General features: G+C 42.3%; 1 protein-coding gene across 1 annotated transcript in view; it reads right to left on the bottom strand.

Annotated features, from left to right (window-relative positions):
* CDH7 (cadherin 7) overlaps positions 1–22,286 on the bottom strand; it is a 143,785-nt gene that overhangs the window by 79,335 nt on the left and 42,164 nt on the right. The window contains exon 3 of the mRNA XM_056131489.1: positions 3,886–4,180. Coding sequence (XP_055987464.1) covers positions 3,886–4,180 — 295 coding nt within the window. The remainder of the gene's footprint in view (positions 1–3,885; positions 4,181–22,286) is intronic.

Genomic DNA, 22,286 nt, shown 5'->3' with positions numbered 1-22,286 from the left:
ACATATTATACATGAAACAAAAATTCTGAAGTACTTCTGCTTTTTTTGCTTTGCTAACAATCATTCCATGGCTAGACCAGCTGTGCTGAGACAGGTTTTTAAGTTAAGAATTAAATTTCAGTAGATTTGAGCACACGCAGGGCAGCTGGGTTTGGTCCCTGTTACTAGTACTCTATGTGGTCCCATTAGATAGACAGGGAGCACCAAGCTAGGAACAATGTCCAACCACTACTGGGTTTGGCCCAATTAAAACAAAGAATTCAACTGTATTGATTTTTAGTGATATACGGAATATTAATGATTTCTATTTCTCTAAAATGGACTATTCTTATAGCAAAAAAATTGTGATGACATTTCTTTTTCTTTTTTTTTTTTTTTTTTGGATCACACCTGGCAATGCACAGGGGTTACTCCTGGATCTGCACTCCGGAATTACTCCTGGTGGTGCTCAGGAGATCATATGGGATGCTGGGAATCAAAGGAGGTCTGCCACATGCAAGGTAAACCCCCTACCTGCTGTGCTATTGTTCCAGCCCCTGTGGGGACATTCTTAAGCATTGATTTCATACTGCATTTTAAAAGAACACACACACACTCACACACATACACACAAAACCCCCAAAAGAGGGACATATAAACTGTAGTAAACTCAGTTGCATATTCTTTTTAAGAAATAATTTTTAACTTATTTTATACATCATTAACACATTTTCAGATTATTTTACACTTTCTATGATAATTCAACACTTATGAAAATGGTTAAATGATCTTAAATTATCCTAAGGACATATTCTGTACTTTAAAATGTATAGTTAGTATACAATGAAAATTAAAAAAAGCTTCTAGCTATTAATTTAATAACTTGGATATACAGTATGATCATGTGTTATAACTACTGGTTAGAATTATACACCTTCCTAAACTATGACTTGCAATAATTCATATATTATATTTTGCACGAACAGGCATTGTTCTTTATGTGTGCTCTGTGTTCTGATTCAGTAACAAGTAAATACTGGAGATATTTCACATTAGTTTTCTTAAAAAATTCTAAAATTCTACATATACTGCAAACAATCAAATAACTAAAGTCACTATGCAGGTGGAAGTAATAATGTACAACTGGTATGAGAGAGAGAGGGAGAGAGAGAGAGAGAGAGAGAGAGAGAGAGAGAGAGAGAGAGAGAGAGAGAGAGAGAAAACCATTTCAATGGCAACACCACTGAAACCCACAAAGTACTGCACATTGTAGCAGCTGACAAAAATTTCACATTAATACCATGTCCATAGCTAATGTTCACAGCTACAGTTTCTGTAAGAAAGGTGACCGTGTACAAGCCAAGGTTTAACACTAAAATGTCTGTAATAATCAGGACTTGCTCAAAGACATCTCCCAAAAAATCCTGCTTCTAACTTTGGAGAAACCATGCCTTGCATTTTCTAAAGCTTTGTAAATCTGGCAGTTGTTGCTTTTCTTATTGTTGTTTTGGCTGGTGGTGTTAAGCAACAACACAGGAAGTAGTCTGAAGAGGCAGGGGTGCTGAGAAGGTGGAAATAAGCCAGTTCTGTCAGGAAAAAAAAAGAAAATGTTTGCTACTATTGTACAGAGACAGAGATGGTACCATAGAGGTGCAGAATTCTTAACAAGCTCTGAATCGCCTGGTTCGCTTTCTCCTTGGGTGTCTTCAGTAGTTTTGATGTAGGCAGGCAGATAGAGAAGGCCCTTTCCCAAGGCAATGGCAGTACATCTCCTGGGAAGTCATAGCCCTGACCTCAGGGAGAACTGGGACCCTGAGACACCCCCCTCTCCACCAGAAGTTCCAGCAGAAACAAAAGTCAAGAGAGGAATTTCAAAGACCATCACCACTCCTAACCCCCTTGGTAACCTCCCTAGCAACAGACTTTTAGCTAGGTAGAAGCCCCGCATGGGTACAGGTTGGAGAAACCCTATGAAGGTCTCCTCGAACAATGGAAAAACGCACATATGCTGCCGGAGCCCATGTGCTGCTTCTGCCTATATGGCCAAGCACATCCTGTGGCTGAGCACATGTGTCGCCGCATTTCTCCTCTTGAGATGTGTCCTTTCATGCTTTCATGTCTAATGCTGAAATGTGTGTAGGGCTCTCTCCAACCTTGGAGACGCCCGGACTCTCTCTTGGGCAGGTTACTCTCCACTCTGTCTCACATTCAATCTCTTCCTCCTTCCCTTCAAAACCTCCAAATAAAACTATAATGTTCACTGCTCGTCTACTCCTGAAATTCCTTTCTGCGAGGCGAGACAAGAACCCAGTAACCATGGGTCCCGGGTGGCAGAGGCAAATTGGGAGAAAGTGACTGTCTTTCTCCTCCCCACTTCACCTGAGCCACCTGTGGGGCTCACCGACATCAGTTTGAGTCAAGGGACCCTAAATAATTCCCCTTTCTCATGGGGGCAGGAACAGAGATCTCGGTCACTAAGTTGGGATTTCCCCTAAAGGTCATAAAAACAAATACTTGCAATTCCACTTCAGAAAACTTATTTGACTGAATTATAAAATGAAAAAAAAATGACCTTTACTGAAAAAAAGATCAGATTTGGTACAACTTTTACATGTTACAATGCAAGTCTAGGTCTGGGAGATAGTAAAGGGGTGAAGGTGCTTTTGCCTTTCATGCAGCCAACCCCAGTTTAATCCCTGGCACCAGATAGGGTCCTCTGAGCATTGGCAGGAGGTATTGCTGAGCAGAGAGCTGGAAATATCCCCTGAGCACTACTCAGTATGACCAAAAAAATATAAAAAAAATACAAGTTCAATTGCTAATTTTAAGTCAACACCTTCTTTTCAAACTAAATTCAATCGGAAATATATAAACCAGCCGGTACATGTCCCAGGCCATCATTTTTAATTGTTTGCTAAGATCACCGATCCTGAAATTACACACCAATTAAAAAACACCCCAGTGACACCTGAATAAATGGAATTTAAATTTTTATTATTTGATATAAAGCGTATACTAAAAGGATTTTACTTTCTATTTTTCCAGTCATGAGGCAAAATCAAGAGATGTTTGAATAAAATATTTCTTCCTGATTTTTATGTTATATTCTTTCACACTCAGTGCTGTTTTACCAATATTATCAATTCGATAAAAATCCTCCTGCGCTTGTGTTTCTGGAGGTGGATGCTCACTGCAGGTTCACAGACACTCAGGGGCAGACAGACCAATGGATTCCTAGGTTCACCTGGCAAGCCCCAGGACTGCCCTCTATCCAGGCAGCAATGACTTTCTGAGAATAGTGAATCATCATCCTAATATCATTGAGTGAAAAAACACACACACAGAGAAGATCATCACAAAACTCTGCCGGAAGCACCTCATTTTTTTTAACCTCATAGCTACAATTTTAGCCTGTCTATGAACATCAAATATTCAATCCAAAGGAAATGTTGAGACCCTTGTAATTTGCTGAAGCCATGATGGCAACTGTGTGAATGGAAGCCTTCCCTCATTTTCCATCAAGGAAAACAAATTGTCCCATAACGTGATCCACATGGTAATACAGGCAACTTGAACCTAACCTTGCACAATAAGGGATTTCTTTCTTCAGCACTGCTGAAGGTGTCACTTTCAGTTCAGTCCCCCGCACCCCGTCCCATCCAACCCCCCCAAAAAAGGTTTCAAGAGTTTGTGTTTGGGACTGGAGTGATAGTACAGCAGATAGGTGGTTTGCCTGCATGCAGCCGACCCAGGTTCGATCCCCAGCATCCCATATGGTCCCCTAAGGAATTACTCAGAAGTAATCCCTGAGTGTAGACTGAATGTAGAGCCAGGAGTAACCCCTGAGCATCACTGGGTGTGACCCAAAAAGCAAAAAAAAAAAAAAATCTTGTGTTCATTACTCACCCACTGGAGACATTTCAGGGACTCCGGCAGTATAGGGGCCATCTAGGAATTTGGGTTCGTTGTCATTGATGTCCTGGATCTTGATGACGAATTCAGACTCAGGCTCCACAGGCTTGTTGGTGAGTCTGTCCAGAGCCTGGGCCCGGAGCGTGTAGTAGGCCTGTTCCTCGCGGTCCAGCCTCTTGGTCGCATGAATATCCCCTGTGTTCTCATCAATAATGAAAATGGAACTTGCCCCTTCGCCTGACAAGATGTATTTGATGGAGCCATCTCCTTTATCAACATCAGAGTGAAGCTGGTGAAAGATTCATGGAGATGAGATTAACTCACAAGGGAGTCAACGATAGGGAATACATAAAAAAAAATAATAATAATAATTCCTAGGTCAGTTCTCCAGACAAAATTCTAATGTTCTTGGAAAGATAAGCTGATGCTTATTGTGCAAGGTGGAAAGGCTATTTGAAAGTGTCAGCTTGCTCTGGGGAGCGAGACCGGCTCATTTCTTCCTGCAACCAATCTTTTCTCCAAAGGTTTTCTAGATCATTCCTGAAGGGGCAGCCTTTTTTCCCCCCTATTCTGACCTTCAGTTTGCATTCTGGAACAGGGCAGATATTCCGTAAACATGTATGTGATTGCTTCGTTCTTACTCCAAGCCCAGGGCTACAGATTTGTGGATTCTGCTCCAATATGCAATTTTAGTATGCTCAGGAACGTACACATGCTTTGAAGCTGTCTTTCCCGCCCATTACTTTTCATGATTAACAAGTATAGATTGATGTTCAGTCAACATGGGCCTCCAAATCCCATTCTATATTTTCAAATTTGAACTTAAAAAAAAAATTACGCTGCTCTCTGAAGTAGGAATTTTAAATCAATATGTGCCCGTGACTTCAACTAAAACCTTTCTTGAAATACCAAGAACTGCATTAGATTTGCATGATTAACCCCAGCTTCGGCAGCGGGCCAGCTCCAACTCATTTGCATTTCCTATCTGGAACTGTCCCTGCTATATGTCAGAACATTATGTTGAACAGAGGAACCTTAGGAAACCCAGAAATAATTACACATTTTCCTGAACTTTATAACCTGAGAAATACAGTACTCAATCTGTCATTTCAACAATCTTCCATCCCCTCTCAACTGCCATCAGTTTTGGACTTTGATTAATCTGAATGCAAAAATAAAATGAAAAAAAAAAACAATTTACCAAATCACAAGTCTTTGTGCCGCTCTATAGAACTGCATTTGCATTCTTTCAAAGAAAGGGCGCTAGGAATTATATATATATATATATATATATATATATATATATATATATATATGAGACTGCTCAGGAAAGGGGGGTTCATCTGCCCTAGTAGCTGCTGAGGAAACTGCCTTTCATCCCAGAGATTTCTACATGAGAGACTTCAGCTGTGTTTAGGCTCCATTTGCACACGCTTAAACACCCAATTTAGCCCTTAGTGTCTATACTCCTGAGGCTGGACTACATAACACAAGGGGTGAATTTCTGGCACAGACTATCACTCAGATTTACTCCATGTGGAATGGCTAGTGATCGCAGGTCCCATATCCATCCCCTGGAGATGTATTCCTCAAACACAGTGGCAGGAAGAGAGCCCAAAGGGCTCATGCTGATGCTGATACTTCGCACGCAGTTGCTTCCAGGTAGCACTGATGTCCCCAAGGCCAAAATTCTAACTACAAATAAAAAGCAAGATGATGAGGGCCAGTTCTCTTAATTCTCCCTGCACATGTCTCTGCAAAGAGGAAAAATGCGGCACCTTGATAGGGCCTGAGCCAAGGTGCCATCCCCACGTGCCGGATAAGGCTCTGGGAATTCTAAGGAGGGCTGCATCATCGCTCATCATCTCTGCTGCCAGAGCAGGCAGCTAACGATGAGGAGTCAGGCTGGTCCACTGGTCAGTTCTCGGGCAGCCTGGGGTTGTGAGAACATTCTGGTGCAATGTAATTCTGCATCTGGACAGGTAGGGACAATGGCATCTGCCGGAAGAACTCAGGAAGAAGGGCCAGGCAGGCCAGGCTGCTGAGAGGGAGGAACAGGTAGAACAGTGCTCTGCTCCCTTCTCCAGAGACCTTTGATTTATCTGACCCGCCCGATGGTATCTCACAGCAATGAACTCCACCACCATCCACCACCAGGCACTCCAAAGGCGGCTAAGAGATGAGAATAAGCTCTTGTGAAGCCTGTTCACTGTCCCTCTTCTAACCCCTCCTCTGCCTCCTGGGCCTGCCTCTGTCTGCCTGCTGTTCATGGGGGCAAGAGAGCATCCAGGAAGTGGCGACACCCCTGAGAAATACAGAGGCAACCCACCATCGGATCTTCTGTGGCAGGCTTGCGTTATAGCACTAAGGCTCATTAGCGGACCCCATGCCCATGGCTCAATGCCCCCAGGATTCATCCAGTTCTCTCCGCTGAGTGCTGCTAAGGTAGCACCAGTTCCTGCAGTCTGCAAGGCAAGTGAGCATGAACACAGTTCAGCCTTTCACACTCTTGAAATTCTCTGACCTTCCAACTGAGCTCCCAAGTTTTCATTGGCGCAACTGTGAGCTGCTTCCTTAACTGATGGGGTGAGAGGCCGCTCGGTAGGGGGTAAGAGGTGCATATTGCTTGCTTCCACACTCTTCCAAGGCTCCCATCCCATTTATTCACTCTCGGCAGCCCACCCCCACCCACATCTGTTTCAGGAGCTGCGAACTTAACCATCCTCCCATTACTGACACTTTTCTCCCAGCTGGGACCATCACTAGACTTGTAATCACTGCCAAAATTCACAAGCAGAAAATTGCTTGGAGTCTGAGCTCAGTGTCCTTGCAAGGTTAGTGTAAGCAGCTGCAGTTGAAAGTTGATGACCAACTTTGCAATGTTGAGATGGAGACATAATTATCAGAAGCATTCAGACATTTAATCTGGGAGTCTGTGTCCGCCACTAATCTTAATAGGCCCAGCCAAGCCCACGCTGTCAGTGAAAGTCTACCAACATTCTTCGTGGAGAAAGACAGGCTCAGCAGAGGAGAAAATCCCAAGGCCTTCCTGTGCTGATGTATATCTACTTAGACACACACACACACACACACACACACACACACACACACACACACACACACACAGGAGCACAGCATGGAAAAGTCCTATGCTCCCCGGCAGACACAGAAATGTCTATGATCCTACAATGAGATAAACAACTCAAACAACAAATGAAAAACACAACCCAAAACCAAGTACCAAGAACTCATAATGCCAGGTGCATTCCTATGCTGATACTCTCAGAAATGTGGCCCACAGATACATCCAAGCAATAAGGGCAGGGGATTGGTATGTTCATCATTAGATAACATTTCACCTTTACTCCTGGGTTTCTTATAGACTTTTCAGAGTATCTGTAGTCATTGCATTATCAATGACTACATATATCATAAAAGTACATAGCATTATATATCATTATATATAATTTTGTATAATCTTTTGTAAATGAATACAAACAGTCAGACATATAAACTCCTTAGTTGATTCTACTTTGCTATACTGATAACATGAAATTTTATCAGGAAGATAAAATCATGTGAATCCTAGATGTCAGAGTGCAACACCATATATGGTGATGGTGTAAGAAATATCAAACAGTGTTGAAATTACAATCTACCTAGGTTTCCAACACAGTTTACATGAAAATAGCCATCTGACAACCCATAATGGCTCCATCAGTCTCTGATCAACAGAACACTTCACTACACACACGCACACACACACACACACACACACACACACACATATGCATGAACGCGCATATATTGTCTCTAACATATCCACTCCCTCCTCTTCTTTTTGAACACCAAGTCTATCAAAATTTTTAAATCTTTTTTGGGGGGTACTTTGTCAAGGCTGTAATCATGCTTGTTCAAAGCTTATCTCCATAAGTAGGCTATTACGCCCCATCAAATTCATTTAATTGCATCCCATGGTGTATGGTTCTAAACATGGGCTCCCTGTGAACATACATTATCTCTGTCATCTCTGTTTTGGATTAGAACTCTGCATATGCTCTGCTCTGGGCATGATGGACTCACAGAAGAGCTGGAGCATAGCACTGTTTCCAGACTTTTGGAAGAAAGGTCCTGTGTCACCCAGAGCTTAACTTAAACAATTTCCTTCCCCTGAATCCTTATATTCCTGTTTTGCTTTCTGTAGCATGCCTTTTGTTTTCTATTTGTTACTGTTTGTTTAGGTTCCATAACCAGTAATACCCAGTGTACCTGGCTCCTGCTAGGGGTCACGCTGGTGGTTCTCTGGGACCAGAAGCTATGAAAGAGAAAGCTGGGGTTCACCATGTTCAAGGCAAGGACCATGAGCCTGGTACTATCTCTGTCCCTCTAGCAAGCTATTTTAATTCAAATAGCAGAATGCATTTAATTCTGCTTTAGATCAAACATCTGGTTTTGTTCTCATTTTCATCCTCTTCTTTAATGTATAATTTCCTTAAAAAATTGGCTTCTTTTTTATGACCATATTCCAAATTTCCTATAAATAATTTACGTTGCTTGGGAAATATAAGAGTCACTTGGTGAAAATAGGAGTGCTGGCTTATTTTATTTCCCAGTCTTTCAAGTTTTAATAGCAATAAGAAAAAAATCAATCAATCAAAGCAAAAACCTGCAGCTCTAGTTTGTCCTTATCTTCTGAAGCACCTCAAGGGATTTCAGAAATCTTCCTGTGTAGGCCCATGATATGGGTACACGCATGTTCCATGTGTACACCCATAGCAATGGCATATGTGCTATCTTGTACTTGCATGCTAATGCAGGTTAATACTTGGTTCCAAGAGAACAATATACTTTCTCTTTCCTTTCTTTCCCTGTTTTTCCCACTACTCACACATGCTTATAAAGGTTTTCAAGGAAGGTTTGACCCGCTCCTAGGAATCCCCCAATCCTCTCAATTGCAGGATCCTCATTTCTTTGATTCATGTTCTATAATCCATGATGCACTTAATTGAAGACTGCAAAAGTTAAAATTTTCAGATCAAAACTAAAAAACAGACCAATGCATTGCAGCTTCAGCAATTTTCTTACAACTTTTTCAACTCAGGGCCTGGAGCTGTAGCCCGATTTTTAAAGCTAAAAGCTAGTCAGTAATAAAGATGGTCAACAGATATATGGGAAAATGGTCATTATCAATGATTATCATGGAAATGCAAATCAAATCAACACGGAGTCATCATTTCAAAAATGTGAAATGGTCCATATCCAAAAGAATGTTAACAGTGAGTATTAGTGATGGTACATGAGAAAGAGCCACTACTGGAGGGACTTCTGCCTTATCCATCCCTTAGGAATGGGGTGCAGCGACTATGAGAAATTAAGAATAAAATATTCAGAAGACTCAGCAATTCCACTCATAAGCCTCTATCCCAAGAATTTTAAAACATTAGTTTCAAGGGCATAGGCACACCTATGTCCATCACACTATTCACAACGGCCAAGGTCTGGAAACAATGCAAGTGCCTCACAACAGATGAGTGGATAATGAAATTGTTTCATATACACGAAGGAATATCGCTTAGCTATGGAGGAAAGATGAAATTATACAGTTGCCTGCAACCTGGATGGAATTGGAGTGTATCGTGCTAAGTGAAGTGAGTCAGAGGGAAAAAACAAATACCAGATGATTTTGCTTATGTGCAAAGTCTAAAGAAACAAAGCAAGAGATTAGACAGTTTCCAAAGAAACCTTGAGAAAGTCCAACTGTGGCAAAATAGGAGGGGAGGAAAGGGATCATGGGATAGTGATGGAATGCTACTGACCGCTCGTGAGACCGCATGTATCGAAAAAAAATAAGGAAACTTCTGTGAAGCATATTACTCAATTACGAAATTGCATATATATATATATATGTATATACACATATATATGATTTTGGGTTTTGTTCAACTTTTACTTAAGTTCTGCAAGGTTAAAATTTTAAGTACAAAGGGAAGATTTAAATAATAATTACGGAAACTAGGCTGTTGCAATATACACATTCTACACAAGTTTTCCTTTCTCATTATGCTTTTTAATAGATATTTTCCACATGCTACTGGATACCATGTAATTATGAAGCTGTTGAGGAAATATTACCGATGAAAACAAGTGTATTAGTCATTTCTCTCTGGTTGAAGTATTCCTAATTTATAATTATCATTGTGGTCCAGGGTAATGGAACACAATTTTCTTGTGAAGCGTCTTTGCTGAAGCCGCCTGGTTGAAAGGTATAGATGTTAATTATAATGCATAGGTAATGAAGGGAAGGGATACAATTCAGGAAGTGCTTAGGTAAGGTGAAAATCACCAAGACAATCTCATTTTTTTTCTTCAAGCAACAAAAATATATAAAAGAGAGACAATAATTCCTCAGCTTTCATTTTTGGCAGGAATTCACATGAATTTATTCCAGAGTCACTGTTCATTACCATAGAGATCAAGGGTCTGTGGAACCAGGGGACAGGAAGCAGACATGATGGTTATTCAGTCTCCACTCTACTCCTTCTGGGGCTGTCTTGCTTCCTCTTACATCTACGTTTATTCATTTGTCATAAATGAGAATCCACAAATATCTGCTTGACCTTGACTGTTGAATTAGAATAAAATCAACTTATACATCCTAGCCTTTCAGTACCTGCATTGCAAACCACAATGCCCAGAAAGAAAGAGAGAGAGGGGAGAAAGACAGAAAGAAAGAAGAAGAAGAAGAAGAAGAAGAAGAAGAAGAAGAAGAAGAAGAAGAAGAAGAGGAAGAACAAGAAGAACAAGAAGAAGAACAAGAAGAACAGGAAGAAGAAGAAGAAGAAGAAGAAGAAGAAGAAGAAGAAGAAGAAGAAGAAGAAGAAGAAGAAGAAGAAGAAGAAGAAGAAGAAAGAAGAAGAGTGATAGCCATTGAGGGCAGGAGCGATAGCACAGCGGGTAGGGCCTTTGCCTTGCACGCAGCTGACCCGGGTTCGATTCCCAGCATCTCATATGGTCTCCTGAGAACCGCCAGAAGTGATTCCTGAATTCATGAGCCAGGAGTAACCCCTGTGCAATACCAGATGTGACCCAAAAGGAAAAAACAAACAAACAAACAAACAAAGAGTGCTTGCCATGGGGGCAGCTGGTAGGTCAGAGGTCAGTGGGGCAGGAAGAAAAACTTGGGCATCAGTGACGGGAAATATACTCTGGTGGAGGGACGGGTGTTGGAACACTGTATGACTGAAACCCAATCATGAGCCGCTTTGTAACTGTGATTAAAAAAAAAATTCAAAAAAAAATAGTCAACTTTTACTTGATTTTACCTGACTGAGAAATACAACTTTCTTTTCTTCTGCATTCATCTCGGTAAAACAGAATTCCCTGTGTTCCTTAGGGAAAAGCCAGGCTTCATTTTGCAAGAGAGCTACCCAGGCGCCCGCAGCAGCAAGTTTCGAGTCAGAGTCATTTCTTGTTCCCCTGGGGCCAAGTGATAACAACTCAGAAAAGTTTGCTCCCTTCTCCATCCCTAAAGAACAGCCCAAGGCTCTCGCTCAGCTCTGCTCCCAACTGCTGACTCCAGGCCACACGCAGAACTTTCAAACAACTTCAAGAAGTCTGCCTTGAGTCAAACTCCCACTGATCAAATCAAAGCCAAGGTCTCGTCCTGCTGCTGTAATTACCGGCACATCATGAGCTGCACTTGGGGGGAGGCTGGCTGGATTCACTGCCCCTGACTTAGCGCTGAAAGCCAAGTCTGAGCGCAGAGCAGGTTAAAAAATAAATAAATAAACAACCGCCAATCCCTGACAGGGTTACAGTGGAAGAAAGAGAATGTTCTCCAGTTCCAACGAAGCATGGTTACACAGTGCATGTAAGTCAGAGGAGACAAGAGCCGAGAAACTCAGGGGACTGCAAGAACAAGTCCCTCTGGGCCACCTACGGACAGGAAGTGAGAGGGAAGGTGTTGCAGTCACAACTCCATTGTGTTCAGAGGAAGTTCCTGTCTGTTGAATTCAGCTCAAACAAAAGCGGAGGAGACTTATTTTGGATTAAGCTATTCATTTTAACACAGTGACAAATTAGGAGGTTGCTACAGAAGGTGGCCTGTGTTCTTTTTTTTTTTTTCAAAGTTTTCATGTTTGAGATTCAGCTATACAATGATCAAACACCCATCCCCCCACCAGTACAAACTTTCCACCACCAATGTCTTTATTATGCACCCCACAACCCAGCCCTCCCCCTGCCTCTGTGGTGGGCAATTTCTTAGATACTTTCTCTCTACTTTTGACTTTACATTTTGCTCGAATTTCCCACCGCCATTCAAGTCTGCCTTCCAGGGGCTAGCTGGGCAGCCTGTGTTCTTAAGGAAAACTTTACAGGGCTGCAGTGCATTCTTTATATGGGTTTCCTGGATTCAATCCCCGGTACTTCGTGGTCCTTTGAGCACCACCAAGGACAGCCTCAGAAAAGCCAGCTCTGCGGAAGTGGCCCAAACAACAAAGGAAAATTAGTTTATAGAGGCCAGACAATAGTCTAAAGGCAGAACCTGGTTCTGACAGCAGAGGGTACGTTCCTAGAGGTCCTTGAGCAATGTCAGGTAATAGCCCATACCACAGGGACCAGGTGACACTACATCCTCGGCCCATGCATTGACCCAATTGGCTTGGTTGGTCAATTGGCCTGGTTGACCCATTGGCCTGGTTGGCCAAGATGAGAATTTCTGGGAGAACACCTGGATCTTCTAAACATTGTTTGTGAAACACCTCCCCAAAACAAATCAGGAAGCTTGCATACAAACAATAAAGTACCAGACTATTATTTTGGGGATCTGCTGAGAAGCTCCGAGTCAGTGGGGAGAAACCTACAAGACAACTCTCTCAGAGCATCTTGGTCATAATCAGTCTGAAAGCCTTTCCCTGCCCTAATCATGCAGGAAGATGGGAAATAGCAACTGCCAAGGAGGTTCAGGGTGCAAGGGATCTGCATGCACACAGAGGCCTGGGCTTTGACAAAAGGCCACACGTTCTCTGTCTTGTGGAGCATGAAAGCAAAATGAGTTTGGAAAAATATTTCCCAAAGTCTGCTTTGCACTGCCTTATCCTTGCAAAAACAGAAGTGATGAGAGCTAAAACCACTGGGATCCAATTTGGGGGGTCTCTGGGGGTCTGGGTGTGGGGGGAGAGGAGACAACCTTCAAAATATTGCAATTGTGCAATAATGTCAGAAGAATATTCTGAACGATATTACCAAAGGCCTTGTGTCTGGTAACGTCAGATGGAGAACACTGTATGGACAAAGATCTGGAAGAACACCGAGGACTGGACATATGGACACAGAAACATAGCTGGTCCCCAACAACAAGGAACAGCATTGAGTCACTTCCCTACTTCCATTCCTATGAAGATATCCTTCAGAAAGTGCTAGCAGAGCTAAGGGTTGACTCTAAATGCACAGGAATACATGTATATTAGTGTGCTAATAATTTATAATACCTATTTGGTACACTTAGTTTCGAATTGTCTTCACTGGGTACATAATAATTGTTTAGTTGATTCATTTTGTCACCTTAATAAAGTTGGAAGTAACCATTTAGCTCCTATTAAGATTAGCAAGTTAAAATAACCCCTTCACGGAAGACCACTCAATGGGTAAAGCATCTACCCTGCAAAGCTGAGGTCATGAGTTTGATCTTGGCGCCATCACATGTGTCCAATACAATTCTGGCAGCTTTACTGCTTCTGTCTAGCCCCTGTATTGCTTCTGATCCCTAGTGCCACAAAGCAATTTGCAGCCCCACTGCAATCAGGTGTGTCTTTACACCACAACTAACAGATCCAAGCCCTGGCAAGCAGCACAACTCACCAGTTGTCCTATTCACTGTGGCCAGGTGTGATACACCTGCCTGGTAAGCACCACAGTCAAGATTACAAATAACCTAATGAGCATGCATAACTCCAGTGAGCACTATAACTCAAACACATGAACCGTGTAACGGGTGTGCGTACAACTAACAATCACCACCCCAGTCCCCACAACAACAGAGGGGAAGCAGGGGAGGTTTCACACATCATTTCCTGAACCAGAGCCCCATCATCGACATGATTCTGGGGGCCAAACTGAGCTTAAGTTGGGCCTTTTTTTTTGCATTCACATGATGCTAATATAATAATCATCTGTTCAAGGAAGGAAGGAGAGTCTACAAGAAGCCAGTTATACAGGAGCATGTGCAAGGAGGAGCTGGGGTTGATTTGCACAGACTCATCATCGTGAACTTGGAGCTGGGGTGTGCCAGGCTGAACTAACAGCTGTACTTCTAATGACCCCCCAAAGCACCCACATAATGCCAAGAAATCATGTAGTATCTGGAGAAGTAGCAAAGTTCAGATAAGTGCTTTCTCAGTAAATGGCATTTAAGTTGAAACAAGGAAAGGATTACTGAGAATTGATCTGGCAATGAAAACCAAAACTTAATTTCCAGGAAAAGGTTTGACTGATGTCAATTCCTTTTTCGGGGAAAACAAAGACTAATACATATAATCCACTGATTTATAATAAGAAAATTATTTCACAGGTAATTTTTTTAATGAAGCAGTATTTTGTAATTACATTACTACCTATACTCTGTAAATATTTGTCTAATTACAAAATTTTAAAAGAACACTGAATAGTTCAGTAATTTATTTAGGGTTCATGAAGTAATAATTTTTGAAAGTTTGCTTGTAAATTTCCTGCATCAGAATAAGTACTTGTTAAAATTGTCAACTTCTAGGCTCTGCCTTAAGTTCATAGGATCAAAAACTCTGAGTTGGCAGCAGTATCTGATTATCTACCAGTAACCTAAAGAAAACTTCTAAGCTAACAATTAAAATCACTCCTATGAAAAATGATTGAGGGTCAATGCCATTGCTGAGCGTGAGTCACTTTTTAATTTATACTTATAATTTCTATAAGTGCTAAACAATTTCTACTGGTTTGCTGACATCATTTTAAAAATATCTTCTAGGGGGCACCAAATAAAGGGAGTTTGGAGGATCCTCCCAGGAGGGAAGATGCATGTTGAAAGTAGACTATGGACTGAACATGTTTGCCACTCAATGCCTCTTTTGCAGACCATAACACCCCCAAAAAGAGGGAGAACACAAGGGATTGCCCTGCCACAGAGGCAGGGTGGGATGAGGGGAATGGGGCTGGGCGGGATATTATCCATGGTGGTGGGAAGTGGGCACTGATGAAGGGATGGGTATTTGATCATTGTATAATCGAAACCCAAGCACAAAAAATTGTAAATCTACAACTGTACTTCATGGTGTTTCACTAATAAAAAGAAAAAAAAGTATCTTCTAAATATTTCCATCAATATGAAGGAAACAGTAGAAAATATATTTATATGTCCATCCAAATGCATCTGATGTATTAAACAATGGCTAGGTTTAAGTCTTAAACTACTCTATAATTATTTCAACATTCCATGGTAGGAGGATCAAGCAAGTTGATTTGTTATGTAATTCATGTCTAGGGACCCCTAAGAAGAATGAGCTGTTTTGTGGAGTGCTGGTTATGAGTAATGCCTACTTAAAGGGTATTAGTGGTGTCAGTAACATTTTCTGTATGTTACAGGTTCATTTTGTAAGCATGCTCTTGGGCTGTGAGTAGCCTTCTGGGGCCCGAAAGATAAGCTGAGAACAGTAAAACACCTTGGTGGTTTTCATATATTAGTACTTCTCAGTTACAAGAAGGCAGAGAATCCTAAGCCGCCACAACACACAGAAGCAACAGGATATTCTATTTTTTCCTACAGAAATTTTTCATATCTGTTAAAAAAATGACATTTTGGGGTAAGTTAATTAATATTGGCTGGAGTGCAATGCCTTGGTCCTGAGTTTGATCCTGAAACCAGGGAGTGCCCCAAGCACTGACAGGAGTAGTTCTGCTGACCCCAGGACTCCTGGACCAAGTCCCACATGGGCCAAGCAGTGAACCTTCAAAGCAGAGAGTGCTGGACCTGAAGTCACGGAGCACTTCCTGAGATGACCTACATCACCCTCCACACACAGACGTGCATGCACTTACACACACACACACACACACACACACACACACTCAAATTAGTATTTCCAAACACTGCATGATAAAAATAAATCTATAAAGCAAATCAAGACAATACTTGTGATTCAGAATTAAATTGCTAAAGTTATTCTTCAAAGAGGTTATTCTCTTTGTAAGCATGCTCTTGGGCTGTGAGTAGCCCAAGAGATCCAAGACATGCCATCTACTCTACTGTACCCTTTACCCTAACAGCTCAAACATTTGTTCCTTCCAGGAGAAACTGGAGTCTGCCCATGCTCAGCTGATCAGCCTCTGATGTAAAGCTGCATCTAATGCCACATAGCTTCCTGAGGAAGAAAATGAGCAGCTTCAGACATAGAAGAGCTAGTGAGGGGTTGGGGGGGGGCACATGATTTTCTCCATCAGAGAGTCTCTCTAACTTCCTGCCCCCCATGAACCAGTACACACAAGAGGCATCACCAGCTGCTAGACGGAAGTGACCTTGGTGATGGGCAGAAGGTGAAATGGTTACAGACCATGGGCAGGAAGAATAAGCTGAGCAGCTGGATATGCCCTTGTGCCATCTGGATGACCCAGCTGCAAAGGCTCGGTGTGAGGAGACGGAGGGGTGAGCAATGGGACGCAAAGGGAGAACCATCTGGCTCTTAGGATTCAAACTGTCCAGAGTACACACCCTGAGTACAGAACCCCTCCCCTCACAGGAGGGAGGAAGCAGAAGCACAAAGGAAAGGCACTTCCTTCATAGTGCAAATAACATTTTGAAAGGAGGAACCAGTCAGTGGATGAAAAGGAGCAAAGAAGCATGATTGAGTGTCAGCAAAGACAGGAAGCAAAGGTGTAAGTTCTAAAAGCTGCCCTTGGCAAAAACGCTCCAGCATGGGTTCAATAAATACTGGCACTTCCTCAATGAAAAATACCCATTCCACTGGAGGGAACACTCTGGGGATGACGCCACGGTCTCAATGCAAATGCAGACGGTGTCAGAGGGGAGGAGGCCATGATGGTCCAGGTGACCTAAGAAAGATGTGTGTTTCTCTAAAGCAAATGCAGGAATGAAGGCCCTGCCAGGCTTTCTCAGTGCTCATACAACCAGGCTGACCATCTCGGTCTGAACATTTAATACTCAGAGGATAAGAGATTCCATGAATACATGGAATGCCGACAGGAATGCTTCGGGGGCAACAGGGGAGCTTACAAATGTACAAGAACAGAGGGAAGGAGCACAGACACACGAGCAAAATATACTACATATGCTCTCAACTGGCTGACTCTATAAGACAGCCTCAGTTTTCCGGGTTCTGTGTCTTGGGCTCCAGATTTTTTGAGGATCAGCAGGCTTCAGTGGCAAGGGGCCACTTTGTGATAAGGGCCACACAGGGGAAGATGATGGGGTTGTACAAGATTCTGTTTCACTTGAAAATGAAGGAACCTCTCTCCATATGAGACAGGGGCACTCCTCTCCTCTCCAATGAGCACCCAACACTAGTGCTCTCCACTGCCAGTCACAAACAAGCTCTTTGTCAACAAAATCACAACCAAGGCGGTGACTAAAGCAAGTCAGACTCTGGTTGAAAGGATGTGCATGTTTGCAACACAATAGCCAGAATTCGGATAAAAACTGGAGTGCCTGAAAACAGATGACTGGTTAAAGAAACTTTGGTAAATCTACACAATGGAATACTATGCAGCTGTTAGGAGAGATGAAGTCATGAAATTTGCTTATAAGTGGATTGACATGAAAAGTACTGTGCTAAGTGAAATGAGTCAGAAAAAGAGGGACAGACATAGGACTGTACTCATTTGTGGAATATAAAATAACATATTATGACACTCAAGGACAGTAGACACAAGAGCCAGGAATATTGTCCCATAGTTGGAAGCCTGCTTCATGATCTGGGGGAGAAGTCACCTGGAATAGAGAAGGGATCACTAAGTGAATGATGGTAGGAGGAATAGTTCGGGATGGGAGATGTGTGTTGAAAGTAGATAAAGGACCAAACATGATAACCTCTCAGTATCTGTATTGCAAACCATAATAATAATATTGCAAACCATAATGCCCAAAATTAGAGAGAGTATGGGCGAAATTTTCTGCCATGGAGGCAGGGGGAAGGTTGGAAAGTGGGGGGTGGTATACTAGAAACACTGGTAGGGTGGTAGGGAATGTGCACTGGTGGAGGGATGGGTGTTTGATCATTGCACGATTGAATCTCAAACATGAAAGCCTGTAACTATACCTCACAGCGATTTAAATAAATAAATAAATAAATAAATAAATAAATAAAGGATGTGCATGTGTGGTGAAGGAGAAAGTCACAGGGCTCTGGCCCCTGACAAGATCCAGGGGATGTGGCAAGTTTGCCATGAGATGTCTTCTCTGGATTCTAGTTTGCTCACTCCCGAAATGAATCTAACCAGAGTCTTAAACTCTCCTTTGATCTCTAAATCTCAGTAAGTCCTTCCAAACAAAGAGCAAGCTAGAATCCATCCTGATGCCTAACATAGACGGTCTTTCTCGGGGATGTGTTAGTAAAAGTAATTCATAAAATCACACAGGGGAAGTATGTGGTTCTGGCACCGTGGGAACGAGAGAAGTGTTTTAGAACATGTTTCAACTACCATATCATCAGAAAACCCCGCAGACTCATCTGGTAAGAGTCTTTCCTGTAATTTCAAAAATATCTATTTTATGGAAGACAGTTAAGGGGAGAAAAGACATTAGAGCATCTATTTCTCGGCACTTGAGACTGTCGATTTGTTTTGCCAGGTGTAGAACAGCTTGAATTTGGTTAAACTAATTCAACAAAAGCAATTAGCTTTTCGATTTCGAAATTCTGCCAAGAACACACCCTAAAATATCGTTGGAGGGGACACTCCGATTTATAGACCACAGAAGCAGGATTGTTGGAATAAAGGCTCCTACATTCAAAGAAATATTATCAATGGGGCTGGTTTATAATTTATCGGCTAATTTAAGCAAAATTCAATTAATGACACTTACAAATATGCATGCTAAGAAAACCCATTTGCTCCTTCCAGCTCCAAGATTTACAACGTGATACATTTTCTCTCTGCTTCTTGCTGTCACATTATAGATACATGGTCTGGATGTATTATTTCAATTTGAACTATCCCAAACTCCTTGCAGCAATACTGTGTGATAATGATTTCCTGGTAGCAGCCTTAGACTGAGGGATATTAGTGGAAAGAAACACAGCTGGAGGGCATCTTTGGGGGTGGCGGGTGTTTTACCTCTAGCTTTCTATGTTGCTTCCATTAACTAAAACCTCCTTTGCTGTAGACCTAAACAAACAAAACAATTTAAAAAAAGATGCCAGAGGAATATTTCCTTACATTACTTGCGATTCGAAACCTCCTTCACAGCATCCCAGAACACTAGGTATGTGTTAACACATGCCAGTTATAATCAGACCCCCTGCAGAGCAATGAAGTCTGGACTCCATAGCTGGGGACATATGGAACGGGGTTGGATAAGGATGGGAGGATGGGAAATTCTTCTGCACAACCCCTCCCATCGCAAAGGCTCCTCGCTGCCATTCAAGGCTGGAGTCCCTCTCAATTTTTCCTAACTGGTGCTTCTTGGTTTCATACTTGTTATCTTAACTTGGAGCTACCCGGATGACACATCGGCTTAGAGTTCTCTTATTCAAACAGCTAATAGAGTGAGCTACTATAATCGAGTGTGATTATGTGCCAGATATAGCCAGTAAAGGGACTTTAATTCTCCTAACAAAAGTCAGTGGTGGGCATTACTGGCTTCACATGAGACAAGGAGACACTAATTGAACAGGGCGGGAGCTCACACCATTGTGACATAGCCTTGCAGCTAGGGCCGGCCATGAAGAAGTGTGTTCTTGGACACCCCACGTCCTGGTACCAGCTGGTTGATCAGGAAGGCATATTCCACTATTAGTAAAGCAAATTATAATTGATAGCAAATGAATTTAATATGTGTGTGTCTGTTTAGCCTTTGGCCTCCCAAACACACAAACACACACACACACACACACACACACACACACACACACACAGAGCCAATGTGCAGCACAATAGCTTACCCACTGTCTTCTCTCTACACACGTAGCTCTCTCCTGACTTGAGATTTTTTTTCACATACTATTTTACCAGCACCAGCATCACCAGTTTACTTTCCTCAAGACACCTGCCAATTCCTGAGCTACACTGCCCGTCCCAGACCGTCATAACTCACTTCACAGAATATAGTCATATCATGCTCTCCCAGTTGATAGGTGGAAGACACCCTATAGCTTTCTGCATTAAAGATCAGCTTAGCTTTGATGTTGTGACTTTATGACTTCACGAGCATCAAAATTTCACCGACTGTTTCCCAAAATGCCCTGCACCCTTAGTACTGCAAGGATCCAGGCAGGTAGGTGCAGTGACAGCACTCACTAAGGTATGGTTGTGCTATTGGTTCACTTAAAGGGGACTTTAGGGGGCAGCTGAAGGAGATTTTTTTTTCTGGAAAGGTAGTTGTAGGTTAAATAAATTTGTGGCCTCTGTATTTTAGACTATGCTGATAGGAAATTATACTGGTGCATTAATTATGCCAGGAATGCCAATTTCTGAGCATAGAATATATGCATGATCTTATAATAACTGACTACATGCTTGCTTATTTATTTATTGGTGTTGGGGAGATGCCTGGTTTCATTTAGAGTTTAGTCTGGGCTCTGAGCTCAGAGATGACTCCTGGAGGGCTTCACGGGTCTTATGAGGTAATGGGGATCACACCCTGGCCTGGCTTGTGCAAGGCTAGCCCTCTACTCACTCTCTATCTTTCCTGACTATTTATATCTAATTTTCTCCTTCCATTTCAAACATATTCTTCCCCACCCAGCTTTCTTTCCCTGAAGGCAACCGACTTTGCAAATGCAAATCACATTTCCTCGGAGCATTCTACAATCAAATGCCTCAGACCAAAATTAGACTATTATTTGTCTCTCAAAGAAATAATGATGCAACACCCGGATCAGTGACAGCATTTTCTTCAGTACTGTTGCGAGTGCATTTCTTCCAGGATATCTTTAAGAAGACCTTATTTGTATTTGTTTTACAAAATCAAGTCTCCATTGCAATCACAGTGAGTAGCAGTTCTACTTTGAGGACAAGTACAGTATGATGAGACACTGTTCAGTAATTTATAGCTACTACCTTTAGCCCTGCCCCTCTCTGAACACATACAGAGAAAATCTTGGATTTTCAATCATGAGTTTGGGCTGGAATTATATTAAGTGCTTTCAGTTATATGGTAAGTATTTGTTGGAATTCAATGAAGTGGGACCCACTCAATTGGAGTTTGTCCTCTATGTTTATTAGACAGAAATGTCTCCAATTTGTGCCATGGAGGTGTGGACATTGCCCCCCTTCCCCGCACTCCAATTGTCAAGAATAATCCCCCAATCCCTCAGCAAATATGAGAGAGAAAACAGAAGTTCTATGTGTCCAGAGGGAAGGAAGTTATTAAGCTCTTCAAGCAGGGGTGTCAAAGTTGGGACAGCCAAGGTCAGACTGAGTCTGCTAAATAGAAACCTGTGTGAGACTCCCAGGTCGCTGGCTGACCAGTAATAATTAGAACATGGCAAAATGCTTCAGATAACTGTGTTTCTTTTTTTTTTTTTCATGGAAATTCATTAAGAGCTGCATTTTCATGCCGGTCTAACTGAACTAGTCTGTGAGGTTTAGAGGGTTCTGGAAGCCAGGAGAGAATGGCAACAGGGACAAGGCTTCCCTCTGGCTTGTAGTTCTGGGTGATGCTCAGAAACAGTGCTCTAAGGTTAGTCTGCAGGCATGCACAAATACAAGCTAAAATAAATAAATAAATAAATAAATAAAAGCAGCATTCCAGAACTGGCTATAAGGTGAGTGACACGCTCAGTACCCAAGGAAAGAGATACACATGTTGGTTCTGCTCCTTCGATATTGGGCCATGGGGGTTGGGAGTGAGCAGGGTGGAGAGAAACTACAGCAGGTAGGGGGCTTGTCTTGCTCACAGCAGACCTGACATCAATCCCCAGCACCGCATAGGATACCCTGAGCCCCACCGTGAATGATTTCTGAGCACAGAAACCAGAGTAAGTCCTGTGTACCACCAAGCCTAACCCCCAAAACAAAATAAACCAAAAAAACATCAGGCAAGAAAATGAAATGTCAAATGGCTACAGTGCCCTAGGTTGGAGCACTCCCTGCCCTTCACTGACAGACACTCTGAGAAGAATGACAGAGGAACACCTTAAGGCTCTTAAGGCTCGGGGTTCGGCTTGGTTACATTCATACTCAGCACCCGC

This window comes from Sorex fumeus, unplaced genomic scaffold (genome assembly GCF_029834395.1).
Source record: "Sorex fumeus unplaced genomic scaffold, SorFum_2.1 ptg000092l, whole genome shotgun sequence".
In the NCBI taxonomy this organism is placed as follows: Eukaryota; Metazoa; Chordata; class Mammalia; order Eulipotyphla; family Soricidae; genus Sorex; species Sorex fumeus.
This window is presented reverse-complemented; position numbering and strand designations above follow the sequence as displayed.